Genomic DNA, 21,374 nt, shown 5'->3' on the forward strand with positions numbered 1-21,374 from the left:
GCAGGAAATATGAACTTATAAAATCCTATATTAAAATGGAAAAATGCATGTTCGTTTTCTTTCTTAATTGTATTATCGTATGACAACATATTTCAACATAATATGGTCAAAATAATAAGTCATTAATTAACCAGTGGTAAATCGAGAATGGAATAACAATACAGCCACAGAAGCTGGAGATGGTGATCGTGTGTGTGTGAGTTGTGCTTGTGTGAATGTGTGTGTTTTTTCTATTTCACAAGAAGGTGTTTCGGCCAGAAGATTAAATCCTAGCAGACTTTACATTGTGCCTGTCTGTGACTCAACATCTCCACTTTACGTTAAGTCATTAATTACATTAATTTACTTTAACAAAGGTTGCCATACTGAAAATAGAGATTCAAAATGTGAGTTCAATTCTAAGTTAGTAAAATTAATTTTAATTTTAATATTATATTGTGCATCTGACACAAATCATTATTCATGCACTCTTTGCAAACACTGAACACAATGGGGGATTACTGAATTGATACAAATAGGAAGTACTCAACAGTCACTGAATTTTTCCTTGATGTCAATGCTGCTTGATTTTGTGTCTATCAGCCTTGCTCTACGTGTTTCTGCTTCAATAATTGGTAAGGAGGGGGCACTCTTCAACTTCAAATAATATAAATACAACTACACATATATTTCCAAAAATAACAGCAATTCTAAAACATTGTTAGGGATGCTGCTACTTACCAAGCCACTAATATGGATAGAAGTTCCAACAAGAAAAAGGAACATGGCCACCAGTGCTCTGGTTTGAATAAACTTCCATATTACATATACCATGGAGTAGTTTTCAATGCCTCTGTTAACGACAGCATTCCAATTAAGGTCATAAAACCTGCAATGTAAATGAAAAAATATTATAATTGAGAATGTATTCTAAGTCATGTAACTTAGACAGTGGTGGCTCTGCATCAACTGTCATTCATTGTGAATATTTTATGCAGACAGTGAGTCGTCAATGCAAGCTGCCTCAGGAAGCTATGGTGAATAGCAAAATCACCTCATATATGTTCAGAATGTTAACAGTGCTTTTTCTACAGTATTTCAATCATCACCTAAGATATTTTCAGTGGCAGCACACTAGTATTTAGTAGCACATGTGATATTACATTTTATAGTAAGGAAAGTTCTGACACAATGTAAGAAACCTGCTTTTCTGAAGTACACAGGTGGGAGTTCATTCTTGCAACACACTCTTTGCTCCTGTAACCCTCTTGCCTCAGTCCCCATTAACCCACTGTCCCACACTCCCACCATGACAGACCCCCTTCCTCTGTCCTGTCACACCCTCCCAATCCATGTCTTCATGTCACTATGCACCACATTCCCATGTATCACATGCCTAGCCCATGTGTCTGCCACCTCTCCCTCCTAGATTCCTAGCCAGCAAACCTGCTGCCTCCCTCCAAGCCACTACCTACTCACCACAAACCCCTTTTCCTGTCTCCTGCCTCTCTCTCCCCTACTAAACCCACTCAACACAACCCCCACCTTAAAACCCTCCACTGGCTGTAATGCAATCCCAGCACTGCACATCTAGCCAGCACCAATGTAGCAACACGTGTGTATGTGGTGTGTGTTTTTCGAGTTGGCACTGTAGCTTGACAAAGCCTGTTAACAATTCAACACTTCCACTGTTCAGTGACTGATATTACATTTTGCTAGAACTTCACATAGTTTTCTATTGTCTACTTTCATCTCAGCTTCCATTTCAAAAGTGTCTGTGGCTCCCCATTTCAAAATTAATTTTAAGAGCCAAAGTTTCTTTTTATTCTGGTGTGCTATCAGTTCATTCATTCACACAACATATAGTATAAAATCAAGTTATACATTAATGAGTAGAAGCAGCCACTACAGGCTATATCTGTAAGGTATACTAACAACAAATTAATCTATGCTCTTTGATTGTATATTTATGTGCTGTAATGTTTTATGAGAAATGGTATGAGCAGCTATCTTCAGGTAATGGATGAGATTAGTCAGTGTATAAGACCTACAGAGCACCTGCTGAAAGGACACAGACAGGTACGTGCCAAAAGCCCATTCTGTAAATGAGACAGATGAGGTGCCAACTGCCACAAAACACAAGAGGGGCACAGTACATTTGTGTCTCACCTGCAGAGTGTCCTCCCTCCACCCCCACCCCTCCCAACATCCTATTATATGTCTGATGGGCAGAGGCTCAGATGATGTATATGCATTGTAGTGGTCACCCATTGGGTCACAATTTTTAGTGGCCATGGAGGCTGAGTAGGTGAGATGGTGATGTTACAGGAACAAGAGGCTGAGCTTAGTAGCTGATGTGGGTGGTTGTCACATGGCCTAAAGCACAAGTGAAATATCATTGTCTGTAAATGCATTTATTGCTTGTGATTTTACAGTAGGGGATATATGCTCTGGTACAGCAAAAGGCATGCTGTATTGCATACTCAAGTACAACAAGGAATGTGGATGCAGCACTTTGTCAGCTGAGGCTGTGGTGTATGTCAGGGCACAACAGCATGTCATGCGGGTAGCCATATCAGGAGTCTGTAGCCGAAGGCCTGCCACAGCTCACCAGCATATAGTGTGGCCCACCTCAGAGCTTTCAAAGACAGACATGTGGTACAGCAGCTGCAACAGCTGATCATGGTCAGTGGGTGTCATGGTGGAAGCCCAGAACCCAAATGAGCAACAAAGCATACAGCCAGGGAGGCAGTATCCCACACAGCCAGCAAGATGGTAATCAGGTGACTCGCAAAACAAATTGAAGACAGTAGTTCGTATCATCTCTTGTTTAAAAAAACCTTAAGGCAGTTCCTATTGCAAGGATCATTTTATACAATAGAAGAGTTCCTGAACTACAGTGTTTAACATTTCTTGTATTGTAAATTGCAAATGTATGCCCAAATTTGTATTTGTAATACCGAATATTTTTATTGTAAACATATATTTTGCAATATTTATTTCTCTGTAACACTTATTATTTTGTAATCTTTATCTATCTCTAAAATGTATTTTTTGTAGTGGGACCTAATTTACTGTTTACTGGTTTTGTTTTGTTTTACGTATTACCATAAATTCTGGCCAAAAGCTTGTAAAATTGACACGTTCCATATCCTGTGATAGTGTCACAACATGGATCACCGGAACAAGAGATAAATAAATAAATAAATAAAGTCACTTGTTATGGCTCTTCACTAGGAGAAGGCCTAGGCTTGTCCACATCTTCTATCAGTCACGGTGGTGACCAAACAGCAGTGGCAGCTTGCAGCAGCTAAGTTCCACTCTGTCTCAGCAGGAGATGGCACGTCACAATTCGTGAACCAGGTTATCCTTTAATTCATGAGACTGTCATTCCATTTGAATCAGAGATGCAAACAGGATAGCTAGACACTGAGACTGAGGCTTCTGAAAAAAGTTGGATGTAACATCATTGTGGTTGGCGACACAGTCATTTGCCTTCATTATCAACAAGACTCAACAGACTTGTTCCTCCCATAACGTCTCAGTTATTGTCAGTCCATCTCAAGTTCACACCTTCCATCAGTGTTTGGATGCCATGGAGCAGGTAAGCTCAGATATCACATGTTATGGCTCTGTTTTGCAAGGCTCACAGAATGACGTAAGTGACATATTGGGTGGTGCCACACACCACTGTTTACTCTCCCTGATTACGGCTTGGCTCAATGTGGAAATGTATTACAAGCAGTGCTCTTCTTTGTGCAACATTTGCACTCTTTGCATGCCCCTGATACTGACTGTGAAGCATGGTATGAGCTGGATCTGAATGTCTGCCATCTGTATGAAGCAAGTTTTAAGAGTTTATATGCCCACCCAGGAATTGGATCACCACTGCAACAGTATCATTAAGCTGGTGCAGAAATAAAGGCACTTTTCAAAGCTAAAGATGATACAAGAATGTGTCCACAGGATGACAGGTAGCAGAAAATGAACAGCTTGCTATGACAAAAGAATATTGCCTAAATAAAATAAAATTTGTTGGCAACTATATGGTCTTTTTTGCCATCAGAATGAGAGTGGAAAAGACAACCATGAAAGTTGTCAGAAAATCATTTGATTGACAAGAAGAAAAGAATGAGCAGGCAAATTGGATGCATGGACATGCCCAGAGCAATATTTGTAGGATGTCAGAAGACAGATTGTCTGTGTGCTGTAGATGACTTCGAGACTCCACAGTACAGGGTGCAATATTAGACCTCAGAGTAGAGACTTTGATGCTAACTTTGAGGAGAGCTCAGATGTCGCTCAATATTTCATTTTTGAGCTCAGATGTTGGTCAAGATTTTATCTCGATTCTGCTTACACTGGCAAACACATTGTCATCACCACCCATAACCTCACTGCCCAGCAATGTGCTATTGTCACAAATTCACAGTTTCATAAGTCCTAATCACCAGCATGCCATATGCACTGCCTGGTAATGAAATGCACCAATGCATTCCCATCATAGTCTGCCCATAAATGTTTCATTTGTTTCTTAGTAATAATGATTAAAAACTGTGAAAAAAACCCTGACCAACTGTTACTGACAATGAGGACATTATTGATTTATTATTTTATTAGTGAGCCTAGAGATGGAAATATGTGAAAAATTTTGTAACAGTAATTTGAAAAGAGTGACTTAGTTTAATAATCATCCTCAAAAACACTTTTCTTGTGAAAATAAATGTACAGTCTATTAATATAATCAATTTGCATTTCTGCAGGTGATGCACCCAAACCCTTTAAGTATTATTATTATTCTGCAAATTCTGCACTCAGTTATAACTGAAGTATAATTAATAAATGTAACTTTATTAAAGCAAACATCATTCATTATAGTGTAGATATTAGAAAACAGCTGTTTTGAATAAAGCTACTGCTCCTTCCTGTATATTACCACAGTAATAGCTAACAACTCAAACAAAGCATTTACTTTACACAGGCCACATCTGATATCTATATATGGGAATAGTCCAGATCCATTTCTAACATATAAATATAAAAGAGGTATCTAAAATTTATATCCTTCAACCCAAACATTCTGATCTGTTGTAAGAGGAATACAACACTCTTATTGCCCACTTCTGTAAAACAAATACATATTGGCCTAAGCTGCTTTACCCCATAGCATTATGAAATAAGACAGTACTGAGTTATAATAGTATGCTACAGTGTCTTATTTTTAATATGCTTATTCTCACAGTGTAAGTAATTTTCATGAAAACCTTGTTAATTACAAAATATGGATAGTTGAAAAACTTGTCAATCCAACATGCAAGAGAAAATTTCTATGGAGCTAATTGGTACAACTGATCATGCTGACATCACCCATTAGAAAGACTGGCATCCTGATTTTCCAGTAAAGTATTTTGATTTATACAAAACCAACTAACTTACAATATAATTACCATTACAGTCAGGAAATCACGAAAGTTTGTGCCAGATACACTTTCCATTGCAGATTTCACTGATGTACTTGTTAGATTCTAACCTATGCCATCATACTTCTGTCAAAACGCTTTTTATGCACAAGGTGCCATATTTCATTAATGAATTAGGCCATTAATTGTGATTTTTACATACTTTCCCATAATTTTCAGTAAGGCATTTGTACTTGTAAGTGGAGTTTTTGCAATGAGGATGCATAAAATAGTTTCATTAACTTTTCTATTTTGCTAAACCCATAATATATTCCATAAACTAAATTACTATTAATACTTACAGAACATCCTAAATAGCAAATTATAACCTAGCCCTTTTTTTATGATTATGTAATTTCTGAGATGACAAGATGTTCAAATGTCAATCTGTAAATAATTGGACGGTACCCACAATTTTCGATCAGGGACCAGCTAGCATTCACACAACAACTATTTGAGATATCTAGAAACTGTAGCTAGTCTGTATTCAGTGCTCGTGAAGTTCATATTTAATATATCTATGGAAATATTTTGATTATGTATACATGATCATTTGGGAATTATCTGGTTTACTTTTATCAAACAATAACTGTGTTAATTCTCTTGAATTGATGGATGTTGTTTACTTCTGACTGACATTGTGTTTTATTCACTTGATATTTATTCATCTTGGTAACTGTCTCAAAAACTTGAGTGTGTGCACTGTTTATGGAATTTACAGTCACTGTGTTCTGCTAATACTGTGTCTAAAAGGATTGTGATTTAATGCAGTGATTATGTTGTTAATATCACATCTGTGTGTGGAGAAGTGGAGACACCTACTTGTGTAGAAACATATGATGTGAAACTTGATCTGGTCATTGTAATGTTTGTAATGGTAATAAACATGGGGAAAAAGCCAGATCACTTGGAAATTTGAGTAGTGAACATTGTTTGCACAATTCCTAGAAATTGGTTTACAGATATTCTACAAGACTTTGATCATCAAGACACCAGGGTTTTAATGGACAACAAAGGTAAGCACTGTCACCGAAAGCTGAGGACACCTCCCTGCTTGGGTATTGTGAAATGAACTTGTTCATTTAAAGACAGTGATACAGGGCAGAAATGATAAACTTGTAGACAGTGAAATTAAGATCAAAAGTGCTATGAGGATATGAACTAGGAGTCACAGTGACAGTGAACTTATTGTATGACACTAGCAAAACAAAAGAGAATGTAGATAGTAAAAGGTGCAGAGGAACAGTAGAAAAGATAACTGTGCAGCCAAATAATACAAGGTGGCTGCCAAATTGGAAGGACTTCACTAATACAAGATGAAGAGACTGGTGCCATATTGGACAGTGTAGCAGCCAACAAAGAGCCACTTGGAGGCTGAATTTCAACATTGCAGACAAATGTTGAAATATAAAAGGCTGATGATAGTTTTTGATAGGAACAGCAAGAACATCAGGACAATTTAAGATAAAACTGATTTTATTAGGTGTACAGTTGATTATTGACAGAAAAATGAAAAACAGTGTATATTGTGAGAAGTTAGAGCAAAGGTTGGAAAGCAAGGATCTTGTCATAGATAATAAGGTTTGTGAATGAGAGCATGTGTATGAAAAATGACCTAAACCAATTTAGTAATGAACTGAATGCAAAAATGAACCAGATTAATGGTAACCTGAATAATTTAAAATCAGGTTTGCAGAATACAAATGATAACCCAAATTCAATCCAAGTTTGTTTAGAGAAGAAAATAGATGATTTTACTGTAAATATGGAATCAACATTAGCTGCTTGGAGTCACAATCTGTGAAACCATGGAGATGAGCTTAAAAAAGTATGTAGTATGGAGATAGAAGTCTTATCAGGATGAGTTAACAATAGTAGTGCAAACGTGATTTTGTTATGATGTTTCTGATGCAAAGCAAGTAAATACTGTTGATATTCAGAACTGGTGGTAATTCAGAAAATCATTGTTGTAAATACTGATGCAATTACTGATGTTTAAATAGAATGTGTTCAGTTACTGAATGACATTTCTTGATAAAGTAGAAGGGCAGTCTTGATGAGTGCCAGTTTGAGAAAGAATGTAGAAGTTTGGTGATGAATAATGATGCGAATAATTTACCGCTAACTGCATCTAATGCAAATGAGGTTGAAATTACACACATTCAGTTATTATATGACATGACTCACAAAGTTCAAAATGAAACAATGAGAAAGGAAATACTTCAATCTTATTGGTTTGATTTATTCAGAAAAGAATTAACTATTGAGAGTCAGCTAAATGTGATGGCAAAACATTGTGATGGTGTTAGAAGGGAAATTAAGGAGATTTGGAAGATTTTGGTCATAATTTTTTTCTAAATTAGATTCAATGCAAGCTTGCATATGGGAAGAAAATGTTAATGTAAATATTGTTACTTTGGAGAATACACCACACAAAACAACTGAAATGGACTGTGTACAGGTGGTAAATGAAAGACAATTAGTAAAAGATAATGTAAGCAATGTTATGATGAAAAATGTGTACACTGGAAGGAAAAAGGTTGCTAAAGTTAAGAAGCTTGTGATTAGATTACAAGTGGTAGATATGTTCAAATTACACAGGGCTCGAAAATTAAATTTTTGTCAAAGTTTTTAAACTTGAAGAGTGATTTTTTTTAATTTCTGGCCTCAGTCGAAGAATGTGGAGTCAGATTTTGGCTATACATATGAGAAAACTGTAACACTTCTATAAAATTTGCTATATTCATACAATGCTAAGACATTTTAATATATTAATAAAGACACTTACAGCTATACAAGTAACCTGTAAACTGTCATCCAGAACCATGGGTCAGGGGATACTTACCAGACAGGATGGGAAGGAAAAACTGTTTGTTGGGGACTACACTGGACAAGATTTGAAAACCTGAGAGCTTAAAGGTGGGAGACAGGGTAATATGCTAATCGATGATTTTCGTTGCTATAATCACAATTTAAGTTCAACATATTCCAAGTCTTATGGAGACACTGCCCTTTTTCAGTATCACTTCCTCTTAATATTGACACTTTGTCTTCGAGATTTTCTTCTATGCTGTAGCTCCATATTATCTCTTGTTAGAGACCAACAGTACTCAGCCATCAGCCCTTCATCCCACCTGCCTTGAGAACGAGATTGAGATTCTATTTCTTTCATGTCTTGATGAGCCCTTTCTCCATGTTCTTCACTAACATCTCCAAGACTGTCAGGGAAGACATCAAGATGGCTGTGAAGAAAATAGATTTTAAGGCTCATATTGCATTCTAAATTATTCAGAGTCATCAGTATATTTTCCAGCATGGCTTTGAAATCTAGATGTTTCCTTTCCCCAAGAAATTGTCAACCATGTGCTTAAATCCTGTCCAAGGCAGACATTCTTCCTGTGGTAGCATATTTTCTAATACTTCATCTTTCATCAAACTCCTAATGCTAAGTCCCACAAATATTCCTTCTTTAAGATTAGCCTCAGACAGAAAAGAAAATTTGGAACTCACATACCTAAAATAATCACCATCTTTATACACTGCTTTGACAAAATGTTTCATGATTACTAGTTTAATATGAAGAGGTGGCAGGATGATTTTCTCTCTTTTCACCAGATATTCACACACAACATTTCTCTCTTCAGAATTCATTCTATTCTACTCAACATGATTCACAAGCATGACAATCCCAGAGGCATGGGAAACAAAATTATTCTGTAAAGCCTGACTGTTGTTCCAGCAGCACTCCTCTTACTTTTAGGTCTCCACATATAATCCATTGGCATTCAAACAGTGTAATGTCTTCAGCAGCATCTTCATATTTTCATAGGTTTCTTTTAAGTGCACAGAGCATGCTACTGCCACTGAGCCATACTTATTTCCAATGTGTAGAAATATGGTCTTGAGGCTTTTTTTGTTAGAATCTATAAACAGCCTCCATTCATTCATGTTGTACATAACACTATATCTCAAAACACATCTTCAATATTCTTACAATACACAAGAGGGCCTTTTGAAGTGAAATACTAATGAAGTTCTGATTCTCTTGATTGAAATCAATAGGCAGTTGTGCCCAGGACAGGCAAATATTTTTCTTTTAATTGAGACCCCAAAGCTTGTGTTCGTTCTTTTGAAAGCTCCAGATCTCTTACCAAGTCACTCAGTTCTTCTAGTGTAAGTGGCTCTGGTTTTCCTTTTTGTGGGTGTGGAGTTATATCAGGATCTGAAGTTTCAATAGATGATGTTGAAGACACTAAAGCAGAGGGCGGGTCAAGTACAGGAATGATAGGATGATGTGGTATGATCTTACAGCTGATTTTAGGTTTGGATAAACAAGTCCTTTCACACTGTTCCTGTTCGGTGCAACAGCTTTCATCATACAAAAATTGCTGTCATCTGCATGGTTTCTTTCCATGGCACTGGAATCCTGAATGGTAAAGATTTCTGCTTGCTTTGTGTCCATTTACCCAAACCTGCAATGCATGTATGACAAGCAGTATATGGAGGAAAAGTTTTGTCCTGATGTCCCTAACTTTATACTGAAATAAGATAGGTATGCTTCTCTTAGATATGAGGTTATGTTCCATCTCCTGATTATGAGAGTCAGAGAGCTGCATATGTAAAAAAAACACATTAGGATCATGTCATTACTGTTGACTCATACAAATTCCACTTCAAATTTATATTCAAATAACTTTGATGCATTTGTGTGCCTCTAAACAAATTGAGTAGTATTGCTCTTCTCAAAGTCAAATTTACAATCTATTGCATTAGTCAAATTTAACAAAAGAAACTTTAGGAATTACGTAAAAACTGTGAGTGTTAGAAGAAAACAGATTACATTTTTGTAAAGAGTATTACAAAGCTACTCTAACTGATGCACTTTCAGGTAAAGTGCTGAAACATAGCAACCCTGTATTATTAGATGTTGACAGTGAGGTATGCAATATATGTGCAGTAGTTTTACACATAAATGTGCCTAGAGCAGTTTTCAGTGTGTATGTTATGTTGCAGGGACTTGTAATCATAAGATGAGGTGTGTTCAAAGATTATATTGGGTGGGTACTGTGTTTGTGATTGAAATGAAAAAAAAAAGAGGTTAATATTTCACCCAATATTGCAAAAGTAAATGCAAGAGCAGGGTGTCAGAGTAAGTGTGACCCATTAAATAGGTAGCAAATTAACTGAATTTTAGTAAACACATGAGGCAGGAAGTGATGTCTCTCCAGCAGGGTGGTCTCATTCTTCCTTTATTAAATCACTTTCTTTTCATTATATCCTATCTACAGAGTGTCAGAAATAAGCAATCTTCTCCTCCTATTTCCAGTTCATAGATATGTAAAGGGTTTACTGCAATAACTGAATTTTTGTATGTTCATGGACTCTAATATACCAGAGGATGGGAACATATGTTGGTTAAATACTATATCAGTTCAATTTCATGAGAAAAATGTCCTGCATATACAATGACAGAAAAAAATCACAATGCAGAAAGTAATAAATATAGAGTAATGAAATTTTGGGAATACATTTGTCTAGGTAACCTATGTAAGTAACTAACATTGTAAGATCACAAATTAATGTAAGCACAAGGTAAGCCATTGTAAATGTGAAATGCTGAACATTAATATCCAGTGTAGCTGCCAGAATTTTGAATGCAAGCTTGCACACATACATCCATTGTGTTTACAGGTGCTGGATGTCAACTTCTGTGATGGAGTTCCATGCCTGTTGCACGTGGTCAGTTGGTACAGGGACAATTAATGCTGGTTGCGGATGATGAAGGACTTGTCGTCCAATGATGTTCCCGTAAGTTCTTGTTTGGAACAGATCTGGTGATCGAGCAGGCCAAGGCAATGTGTCGACACTCTGTAGCGCATTTTAGGCCTCCTTCTAGCCAACACATGGCCATCACTGACACCAAGGCAGAACCAGCTTTCATCAGCTAACACAACAGACCTTCACCCTGCCCTCCAATAACCTCTTGCTTGACAAAACTGAAGTCACATACTGTGCTGGTTTATGGTCCGTGGAATGCACGCTACAGGGCATCTCGCTCAGAGCTGTCCTTGAAGTAACCAATTTGTGACAGGATGTTATGTCCATGTGGTGCCAACTGCTGCTCAAATTACTGCTGCAGGAACAATATGGCACACAAAACTTCAAAGGTAATGGTCTTCCCTCCCAGTAGTGCCACACGGCTGTCTGGAGCTTGATCTTCTTGTGACCATACATTCTTGTGAACACTGCTATCAGCAATCATGTACAGTGGCTACATTCCTGCCAAGTCTTTCTGCAGCATCACATGAGGAATATCCAGCTTCTCATAGCCCTATCGCACAACCTCGTTCAAACTCAATGACATGTTGATAATGATATTTCTGTTGTCTTAAACACATTCTTGACTACATCAGCTCACCACGTCCAGTCGCAAAGGTAACTAATACTCATGACCATTGTAGCGTGTATTTAAAGCAGACCTGATTTGCAACCTCATAGTGGTGTTACTACAGCCACTCTTATGTGACTTGTGCAAATTTGAATAGACATCATTTTTCAGATGTAGAAACATGCCTATCAGTTTTTGTTTCTGTTGTACAACTTCTTCTTGGTGCTGCAGTTTTTTTTCTATCAGTTGAGTTAGATTGGGTGATGTTGAAAACTTTATTTAATTAATTCCAAAATCTTTGTCTGCTTAATAATTATACAGTCATTTCCTTCAATTCAAATTAAAAATAAAACCATTTTGCTATATTATAGTGCTGACTTCATAAAAACACATCAAAAGTCACCTTCCAGGCTAAAGTAAATAAATTTTGAGATGAAATTAATAATGTTTCCAACAGTAAAAATTTCATAGGGATGAACTAACAGGTTACGAAGGTTAGGTGGACGGCGGAAAGACACTCTTGGTGGAGTGGGGAGGATTTCATGAAAGATGGATCTCATTTCAGGGCAGGATTTGAGGAAGTCGTTTCCTTGCTGGAGAGCCACATTCAGAGTCTGGTCCAGTCTCGGAAAGAATGTTGCTCTCCAGCAGGGATACGACTTCCTCAAATCCTGCCCTGAAATGAGATCCATCCTTCATGAAATCCTCCCCACTCCACCAAGAGTGTCTTTCCGCCCTCCACCTAACCTTCGTAACCTGTTAGTTCATCCCTATGAAATCCCCAAACCACCTTCCCTACTCTCTGGCTCCTATCCTTGTAACCGCCCCCGGTGTAAAACCTGTCCCATGCACCCTCCTACCACCACCTACTCCAGTCCTGTAACCCGGAAGGTGTACACGATCAAAGGCAGAGCCACGTGTGAAAGCACCCACGTGATTTACCAACTGACATGCCTACACTGTGATGCATTCTATGTGGGAATGACCAGCAACAAACTGTCCATTCACATGAATGGACACAGGCAGACAGTGTTTGTTGGTAATGAGGATCACCCTGTAGCTAAACATGCCTTGGTGCACGGCCAGCACATCTTGACACAGTGTTACACCATCCGGGTTATCTGGATACTTCCCACCAACACCAACCTATCCGAACTCCGGAGATGGGAACTTACTCTTCAATATATCCTCTCTTCCCGTTACCCACCAGGCCTCAATGTCCGCTAATTTCAAGTTGCCGCCACTCACACCTCACCTGTCATTCAACATCATCTTTGCCTCTGCACTTCCGCCTCGACTGATATCTCTGCCCAAACTCTTTGTCTTTAAATATGTCTGCTTGTGTCTGTATATGTGTATGGATATGTGTGTGTGTGCGAGTGTATACCCGTCCTTTTTTCCCCCTAAGGTAAGTCTTTCCGCTCCCGGGATTGGAATGACTCCTTACCCTCTCCCTTAAAACCCACTTCCTTTCGTCTTTCCCTCTCCTTCCCTCTTCCCTGATGAGGCAACAGTTTGTTGTGAAAGCTTGAATTTTGTGTGTATGTTTGTGTTCGTTTGTGTGTCTGTCGACCTGCCAGCACTTTCATTTGGTAAGTCACATCGTCTTTGTTTTTAGATATATTTTTCCTACGTGGAATGTTTCCCTCTATTATATATATATATATATATAATGGAAGGAAACATTCCACGTGGGAAAAATCATATATAAAAACAAAGATGAGGCGACCCACCGAACAAAAGCGCTGGCAGGTCGACAGACACACAAACAAACACAAACACACACACAAAATTCAAGCTTTCGCAACAGACTGTTGCCTCATCAGGAAAGAGGGAAGGAGAGGGGAAGACGAAAGGAAGTGGGTTTTAAGGGAGAGGGTAAGGAGTCATTCCAATCCCGGGAGCGGAAAGACTTACCTTAGGGGGAAAAAAGGACAGGTATACACGCGCACACACGCACATATCCATCCACACATACATATATATATATATATATATATACAAACAAAGATGATGTGATTTACCAAACGAAAGTGCTGGCACGTCGATAGACACACAAACAAACACAAACATACACACAAAATTCAAGCTTTCGCAACAAACTGTTGCCTCACCAGGAAAGAGGGAAGGAGAGGGAAAGACAAAAGGGTGTGGGTTTTAAGTGAGAGGGTAAGGAGTCATTCCAATCCCGGGAGCAGAAAGACTTATCTTAGGGGGAAAAAAGGACAGGTATACACTCGCACACACACTCATATCCATCTGCACATATCTATACCACTCGTAGACACGTGATGACCATCTCTAGCCACTGAGCCCTGCAGTCCAGTCTCAGAGGTCGTGTGTGTGTGTGTGTGTGTGTGTGTGTGTGTGTGTGTGTGTGTGTGTGTGTGTGTGTGTGTGTGTGAAATGTTTTCTACTTTAGAAGAAAGTCTTTTGGCCCAAAGTTTAAATTCTGTGTGCCTGTCTTTTTGTTGTGCTTGGCTCTCAAATAATCATCTCCTCTATAGGGTAGGTATTGAACTACACTTTTCATAATATTGTTCTTATTCCATTCTGGATTTTCAATTGGTTGAGGTATATAGGGTGTTTTACGTATATCTTAAATTTCTGAGGCTGAGAGTAAGTGGAACTATGGACACCGTGGAAAGTGCCTGGTGTGTGGTTCCACAGCCTGAACCTTTGAAAGAAATCGCCAGAATACACAATAACATGTATATGTGAAGCATTTTCAGCTAAACCATAAGTTACATAAAATAAAAGTGATGTATTTGCCCATAATTTTGTACCACATTTGTATATTTCTTATACAGGGTGTTTCAAACATACTTTTACAAAGTTTGGGACATTTTCCTTACATCTAAACAAGTAAAAAGTTAACATAAACATATGGCTGAAAATCCTTCATTTTTGAGTTATTAATGAAAGTTTACAATTTAGGTAATTGGGGCTCATCAACACACATACTCATGAAAATACTTGAAATGTGCTCCTCTTGCTTCTAAAGGAGCATGTTATCATTGAATCACAAACTGCCACATCCTTTCAAATATTCACTGATAGTTTTGAATTGTTTCGTAGGCTTCGATGACACGTCAATGAAAGTTTCTGCATGCAGGTGCTCTGTTGTATAGACCAACTGTTTAAGATGCCCCCAGAGACAATAATCCAAATTCTTGATATATGGGGAACTGGTCCTCTTGTACCTATCCATCAGTCATGGTAGATACTAGCCAATTCATCCTGAACACTGAGACTGAAATGCGCTAGAACTTCATCACACACACAAATCACATGTTTCTTGTCATTTGCAGGGGAATATTTTTTAGTAGGTCTTGGAGGATGTTCTGAATAAAGTCACTCATATGATGTGCTGGGAGAATGTATAGTCCTACCAGACAATAAGCTACAATTCCAGCCCACAGAATAATCTTAAGCTCATGCTGATATTGTAGCCTGTACTGTAGCATGATGATTAAGATTGGTCCATATGTGTTGGTTGTGAATATTCGTTATTCCATCTCTTCCCAACCTTGCATTGTCTGAAAATAAAACTGAAGAGACAAGACAATAGCTTGGCAGTGTTTGCAACAAACCATTGGCAAAACATCTGTTTTGGTGGGCAATTGGCAGCCATAAGCCACTGCACACATTGAGAATGATACTGATACAGGAGTTTGCTTGTGAATTATCACCCATGCTGAATTTGGAGATGTACATCTACATCTAGATCTACATCTACACTATTACTCTGTAATTCATTGTTAATTACCTGGCAGAGGGGTCATCAAATCACCTTCAAGCTGTTTCTCTACTGTTCCACTCTAAAATGGCATGTGGAAGAAATGAGCACTTAAATCTTTCAGTGCAAGCTCTGATTTCTCTTATTTTATTATGATGATCATTTCTCTCAATGTAGATGGGTGCCAATAAAATATTTTTGCATTCAGAGGAGAAATTTAGTGATTGAAGTTTCATGAGAAAATCTTGACACAATGAAAAATGCCTTTGTTTTAATAATTGCTATTCCAGTTTATGTATCATGTTCCTGGCACTCTCTCCTATTTTGTGATGATACAAAATGAGCTGCCCTTCAATGAACTTTTTTGATGTCCTCCAACAGTCCCAATTGATGCAGATGCCACACTGTACAGCAATGCTCCAGAAGAGGATGGACAAGTGTGGTGTGAGCAGTCTCTTTTAGTAGACCTGTTGGACTTTTTAAGTGTTCTGCCAATAAATCACAGTCTTTGATTTGCCTTCCCCAAAATTTTATCTATGCGATCATTCCAATGTACCCCAATATTCATAATTGTGATCCCTAATTACTTAGTTGAATTTACAGCGTTTAGATTTGTGTGGTTTATTTTGTAACTGAAATTTAGCAGATTTCTTTTAATATTCATGTGAATGACTTCACACTTTTCATTATTTAGAGACATTTCCCATTTTTTTCACTACACAGATATCTTGCCTAAATCATTTTGTGATTGGTTTTGCTCATCTGATGACCTTAGAAGACAGTAAATGACATCTGCAAACAATTTAAGAGGAGTGCTCAGATTGTCTTGTATGTCGTTTATGTATATCAGGAACAGCAGAGGGCCTGTAACACTTGCTTGGGGAATGCCAGATGTTACATTTGTTTTACTTGATGGTTTTCTGTCAGTTAGTATGAACTGTGACCTTTCTGAAAGGAAATCATGAATCCAGTCACACAACTGATGTGATACTACATGGCCACACTATTTGATTAGAAGTTGCTTGTGAGAAACAGTGTCAAAAGCGTTCTGGAAATCCAAAAATAAAGAGTCAACTTGACATCCCCTGTCAATAGCACTCACTATTTATTGTGATTCACAAGAACAATATTTTCTGAATTCATGCTGACTATCTGTCAATAAATAATTTTCTTTGAGGTAAGTCATAATGTTTGAACACAGTATATATTTCAAAATCCTAATGAAAATTTACATTAGTGATATGGATCTGTAATTCTGTGGATTACTTCTATTTCCTTTTTTGGGTATTGGTGAGAGTTGTGATCCTTAAGTAAGGACCTTTTGTTGAGTGAGTGGTTGTATATTACTGCAGAGTATGGAGCTACTTTTTCAGAATACTCTGAAAGGAACCTGAATGGCATACGACTTATTAAGTGAGTTAAGCTGCTTCATTACAACACAGATATCATGTTGGCAGCTGTTCTAGATTCAAATTCTGGAAAATTTATTTGGTCTTCTTTTGTGAAGGAGTTTTGGAAATCTGTGTTTAGTAACTCTGCTGTAGTGACACTGTCATTAGTGACATCACATACTACTGCACAGAGAAAGTACTGATTGTACAGGGCTATTATAAATGATTGAAGCGATTTCATTAATTCACTGTAGCTCCATTCATTGACATATGGCCACGACACACTACAGATACGTAGAAAAACTCATAAAGTTTTGTTCGGCTGAAGCCGCACTTCAGGTTTCTGCTGCCAGAGCGTTCGAGAGCGCAGTGAGACAAAATGGCGACAGGAGCCGAGAAAGCGTATGTTGTGTTTGAAATGCACTCACATCAGTCAGTCATAACAGTGCAGCGACACTTCAGGACGAAGTTCAACAAAGATCCACCAACTGCTAACTCCATTCGGCGATGGTATGCGCAGTTTAAAGCTTCTGGATGCCTCTGTAAGGGGAAATCAATGGGTCGGCCTGCAGTGAGCGAAGAAACGGTTGAACGCGTGCGGGCAAGTTTCACACGTAGCCCGCGGAAGTCGACGAATGAAGCAAGCAGGGAGCTAAACGTACCACAGCCGGCGGTTTGGAAAATCTTACGGAAAAGGCTAAAGCAGAAGACTTACCGTTTACAATTGCTACAAGCCCTGACACCCGATGACAAAGTCAAACGCTTTGAATTTTCGGCGTGGTTGCAACAGCTCATGGAAGAGGATGCGTTCAGTGCGAAACTTGTTTTCAGTGATGAAGCAACATTTTTTCTTAATGGTGAAGTGAACAGACACAATGTGCGAATCTGGGCGGGAGAGAATCCTCACGCATTCGTGCAGCAAATTCGCAATTCACCAAAAGTTAACGTGTTTTGTGCAATCTCACGGTTTAAAGTTTACGGCCCCTTTTTCTTCTGCGAAAAAAACGTTACAGGACACGTGTATCTGGACATGCTGGAAAATTGGCTCATGCCACAACTGGAGACCAACAGCGCCGACTTCATCTTTCAAGAGGATGGTGCTCCACCGCACTTCCATCATGATGTTCGGCATTTCTTAAACAGGAGATTGGAAAACCGATGGATCGGTCATGGTGGAGATCATGATCAGCAATTCATGTCATGGCCTCCACGCTCTCCCAACTTAACCCATGCGATTTCTTTCTGTGGGGTTATGTGAAAGATTCAGTGTTTAAACCTCCTCCACCAAGAAACGTGCCAGAACAGTGAGCTCGCATCAACGATGCTTTCGAACTCATTGATGGGGACATGCTGCGCCGAGTGTGGGAGGAGCTTGATTATCGGCTTGATATCTGCCGAATCACTAAAGGGGCACATATCGAACATTTGTGAATGCCTAAAAAAACTTTTTGAGTTTTTGTATGTGTGTGCAAAGCATTGTGAAAATATATCAAATAATAAAGTTATTGTAGAGCTGTGAAATCGCTTCAATCATTTGTAATAACTCTGTATGTTGCTGCATGCCAGGGCCACTTGTCTTGTGCTGATACCTGTCTCTTCTTCGACAGCCCATAGAACATACTCTTCCTGGTAAAACACGCAAGGAGGATGTAGTCTCTTTCAATCATTAGCTTGTGGTGTTATGGATCCTGTCTTGGCAGTGTAATGGTACACAGCACCAAAGGTTGGATGACATGGCTGTCTTCAATCTGGTTGGTTGGTTGGTTGGTTTAGGGAAGGAGACCAGACAGCGTGGTCATCGGTCTCATCAGATTAGGGAAGGATTGGGAAGGAAGTCGGCCGTGCCCTTTCAGAGGAACCATCCCAGCATTTGCCTGGAGTGATTTAGGGAAATCACGGAAAACCTAAATCAGGATGGCCGGACGCGGGATTGAACTGTCGTCCTCCCGAATGCGAGTCCAGTGTCCAACCACTGCGCCACCCCGCTCGGTGTTCAATCTGGAAACATCACCCAATAAAGCTGTGCAGCTTTGTGTACACACACACACACACACACACACACACACACACACACACAAATGCAAACAAACATGTATCTGCCTCCTCACGAAATGAATATCCTCCCACGTCTGAGCAGTGCACTTTCAGTTAACTCACTACCTGTAGTACATGTACATAATTGACCCATTGAAGACAGATGCATGAGGAATGTAAACAAGTTTCCCTGGCAAACAGAACACCATTTGGGTTAGAATGAGACAAACAGGTGCATAGGTAAGTGCAGTTGTTGGGGTGTACTTGGAAATCCATAGAATGTCAACTTTCATTCTAACTAAAAGACAGAGGATTTTCAGACATACATTTATATGAACTTTTTTCTTGTTCAGGTGCAAGAAACATGTCCCCAAAGTTTTTAAAAGCATTTTTGAAATATTCTGTATAATGATGATAACCAGCAAAAGTTCTGGCAGCATTCACATCTGAGAAGTTCTAATTGTCACATTATTTAAATTATCATTATTTATTATAGTTTTGAAAAATGTTTAAGTCATCTGCCACTGAATTACTCAGTCAGCTATTTATTAATACCTGTGCATATAACTCAATGCAGGGTGATGAAATACAGCAAGCTGGAACCACCCATTTGCTCTTATTGCACAAAAACTAATAATTTTTGCTGTATTCATTAGTCCATGTTTGATAAAGTTACCTAGGCAGTGTACATGTAACATATGAATAGTATTTTAAAACATTAACTAGAATGAGTATCATTTGGATTTATGATTCAGTCTCTTTATAATGTGCTGATTCTCATGCTGTAGATAGTTTTCATGGAAAACTTTTTTTTTTTTTTTTTTTTTTTTTTTTTTTTTTTTTTTTTTTTTTTTAAATATGGATAACTAAACTTCTTAACACAACACTCAAGAGTAAATTTCTAGTGAACTAATTACCAGCTCTGTTCACACTGACACCACTCTTAGGAAGACTGACATACTGACTTCCCCATAAAAAGTATTTTGATTTATCTTAGACCATTGCAGATTTTGTCTACGTGCTTATTAGATTCTGATTCTGACCTTTACCATTATACTTTTGTCAACATGTTTTTTGTGCACCAGATTACATACTTCACTGATTAATTAGGCCATTAATTAAGATTTTTTCATACTTCATCATAGTTTTCAGTACACCACTTGTACTTATAAATGGGGTTTTCCCAATGAGAATACATAAAATGGTCTCATTAACTTTTCTAATTCACTTAACCCACAATATATTCCATAAACTAAATTACTCTTAATACTTATAGAATATCCAACTTAGCAAATTATAATCTTCCGGTTTTCAAATGATTACATAGTTTTTGAAACCACAATACATTCAAATGCCAATTATTAAATAGTTAGACACCAAACACAATTTTCTGTCTGGACCAGCTAACATTAGCACAACACCTATGAGAAATATCAAGAAATCATGGTTAGCCCGAGTTGTGCTTATTGTGTAGTTCACATTTAATATTTCTATTAGGTATTGTGACAGTGTATATATGATCAGCAGGTACGCATGGAGGATTTGATGTACTATGTCAATTCTTTTGAATTGATTGATGGTGTTTACTTCTGATTGGTATTGTGTTTTATGCAGTTAATGTTTATTCATCTCAGTGGCTGTCACAAAAACTTGAGTTTGCACACTGTTTACATAACATACAGTCTCTATGTCCTGTTAATACCATGTCTAAAAGGATTGCGACTTACGGCAGTGATTATGTTGTTAATGCCACATCTGTGCGTAGTGAAATGGACATGTGAAGCTATCTGCTTGCATAAAAACATGTGTTGTGAACTTGACTTGGTCATCATTTCTGTATCCATGAGTAGCTATATAAGAGTGCATGCATCAGAACCCAGGAGAAAAATAGGTGATGCTGCAAGGCAGAAGGGCTACCTGCAGAAGCAAACACATCACCAAATGATAGTCAAGCTAAGCACTACTGCCTCATAGTGGAGGAGACACAGGCTAGGACAACTCCAAAGCAACTTACACAACAATAAGACACAAAGCAGATCCTTCACCACAATGATGTTAACAGGCCAAGAGCAAAGGGAGTTACAACCCGAATCATAACCAGAGGGAAAGACCATGTGCCAAGTGAGGTTGTTATTTAATAGTCTGCAGTACAGTGATGATAGTAACTGACAGTATCAGACGGGAGTACTCAACTGATTGACTGTTCACATGGTGGTAGTATTTTACTACTTACATCATGAGATAAGTGGCATGTTCATTATGCAAGTGGATTTATGCCCTCTGATGGCCATCTATGTCCATCTCATCTAGCAAACATTCAACTTCCAGGGAGCCCCATATGAGAATCACAATGTTTGTAATGGCAATAAATGTGGAAAACAGAC

The 21,374-nt window shown here is 38.2% G+C and overlaps 1 protein-coding gene across 1 annotated transcript in view; it reads right to left on the bottom strand.

The window, feature by feature from the left end:
• Nucleotides 1-21,374, bottom strand: part of LOC126455676 (ATP-binding cassette sub-family C member 12-like) — a 518,625-nt gene that overhangs the window by 454,903 nt on the left and 42,348 nt on the right. Inside the window, exon 5 of the mRNA XM_050091443.1 lies at nucleotides 721-868. Within this exon, the coding sequence (XP_049947400.1) occupies nucleotides 721-868 (148 nt within the window). The remainder of the gene's footprint in view (nucleotides 1-720; nucleotides 869-21,374) is intronic.

This window comes from Schistocerca serialis, chromosome 2, assembly GCF_023864345.2.
Source record: "Schistocerca serialis cubense isolate TAMUIC-IGC-003099 chromosome 2, iqSchSeri2.2, whole genome shotgun sequence".
NCBI classification, from domain to species: Eukaryota; Metazoa; Arthropoda; class Insecta; order Orthoptera; family Acrididae; genus Schistocerca; species Schistocerca serialis.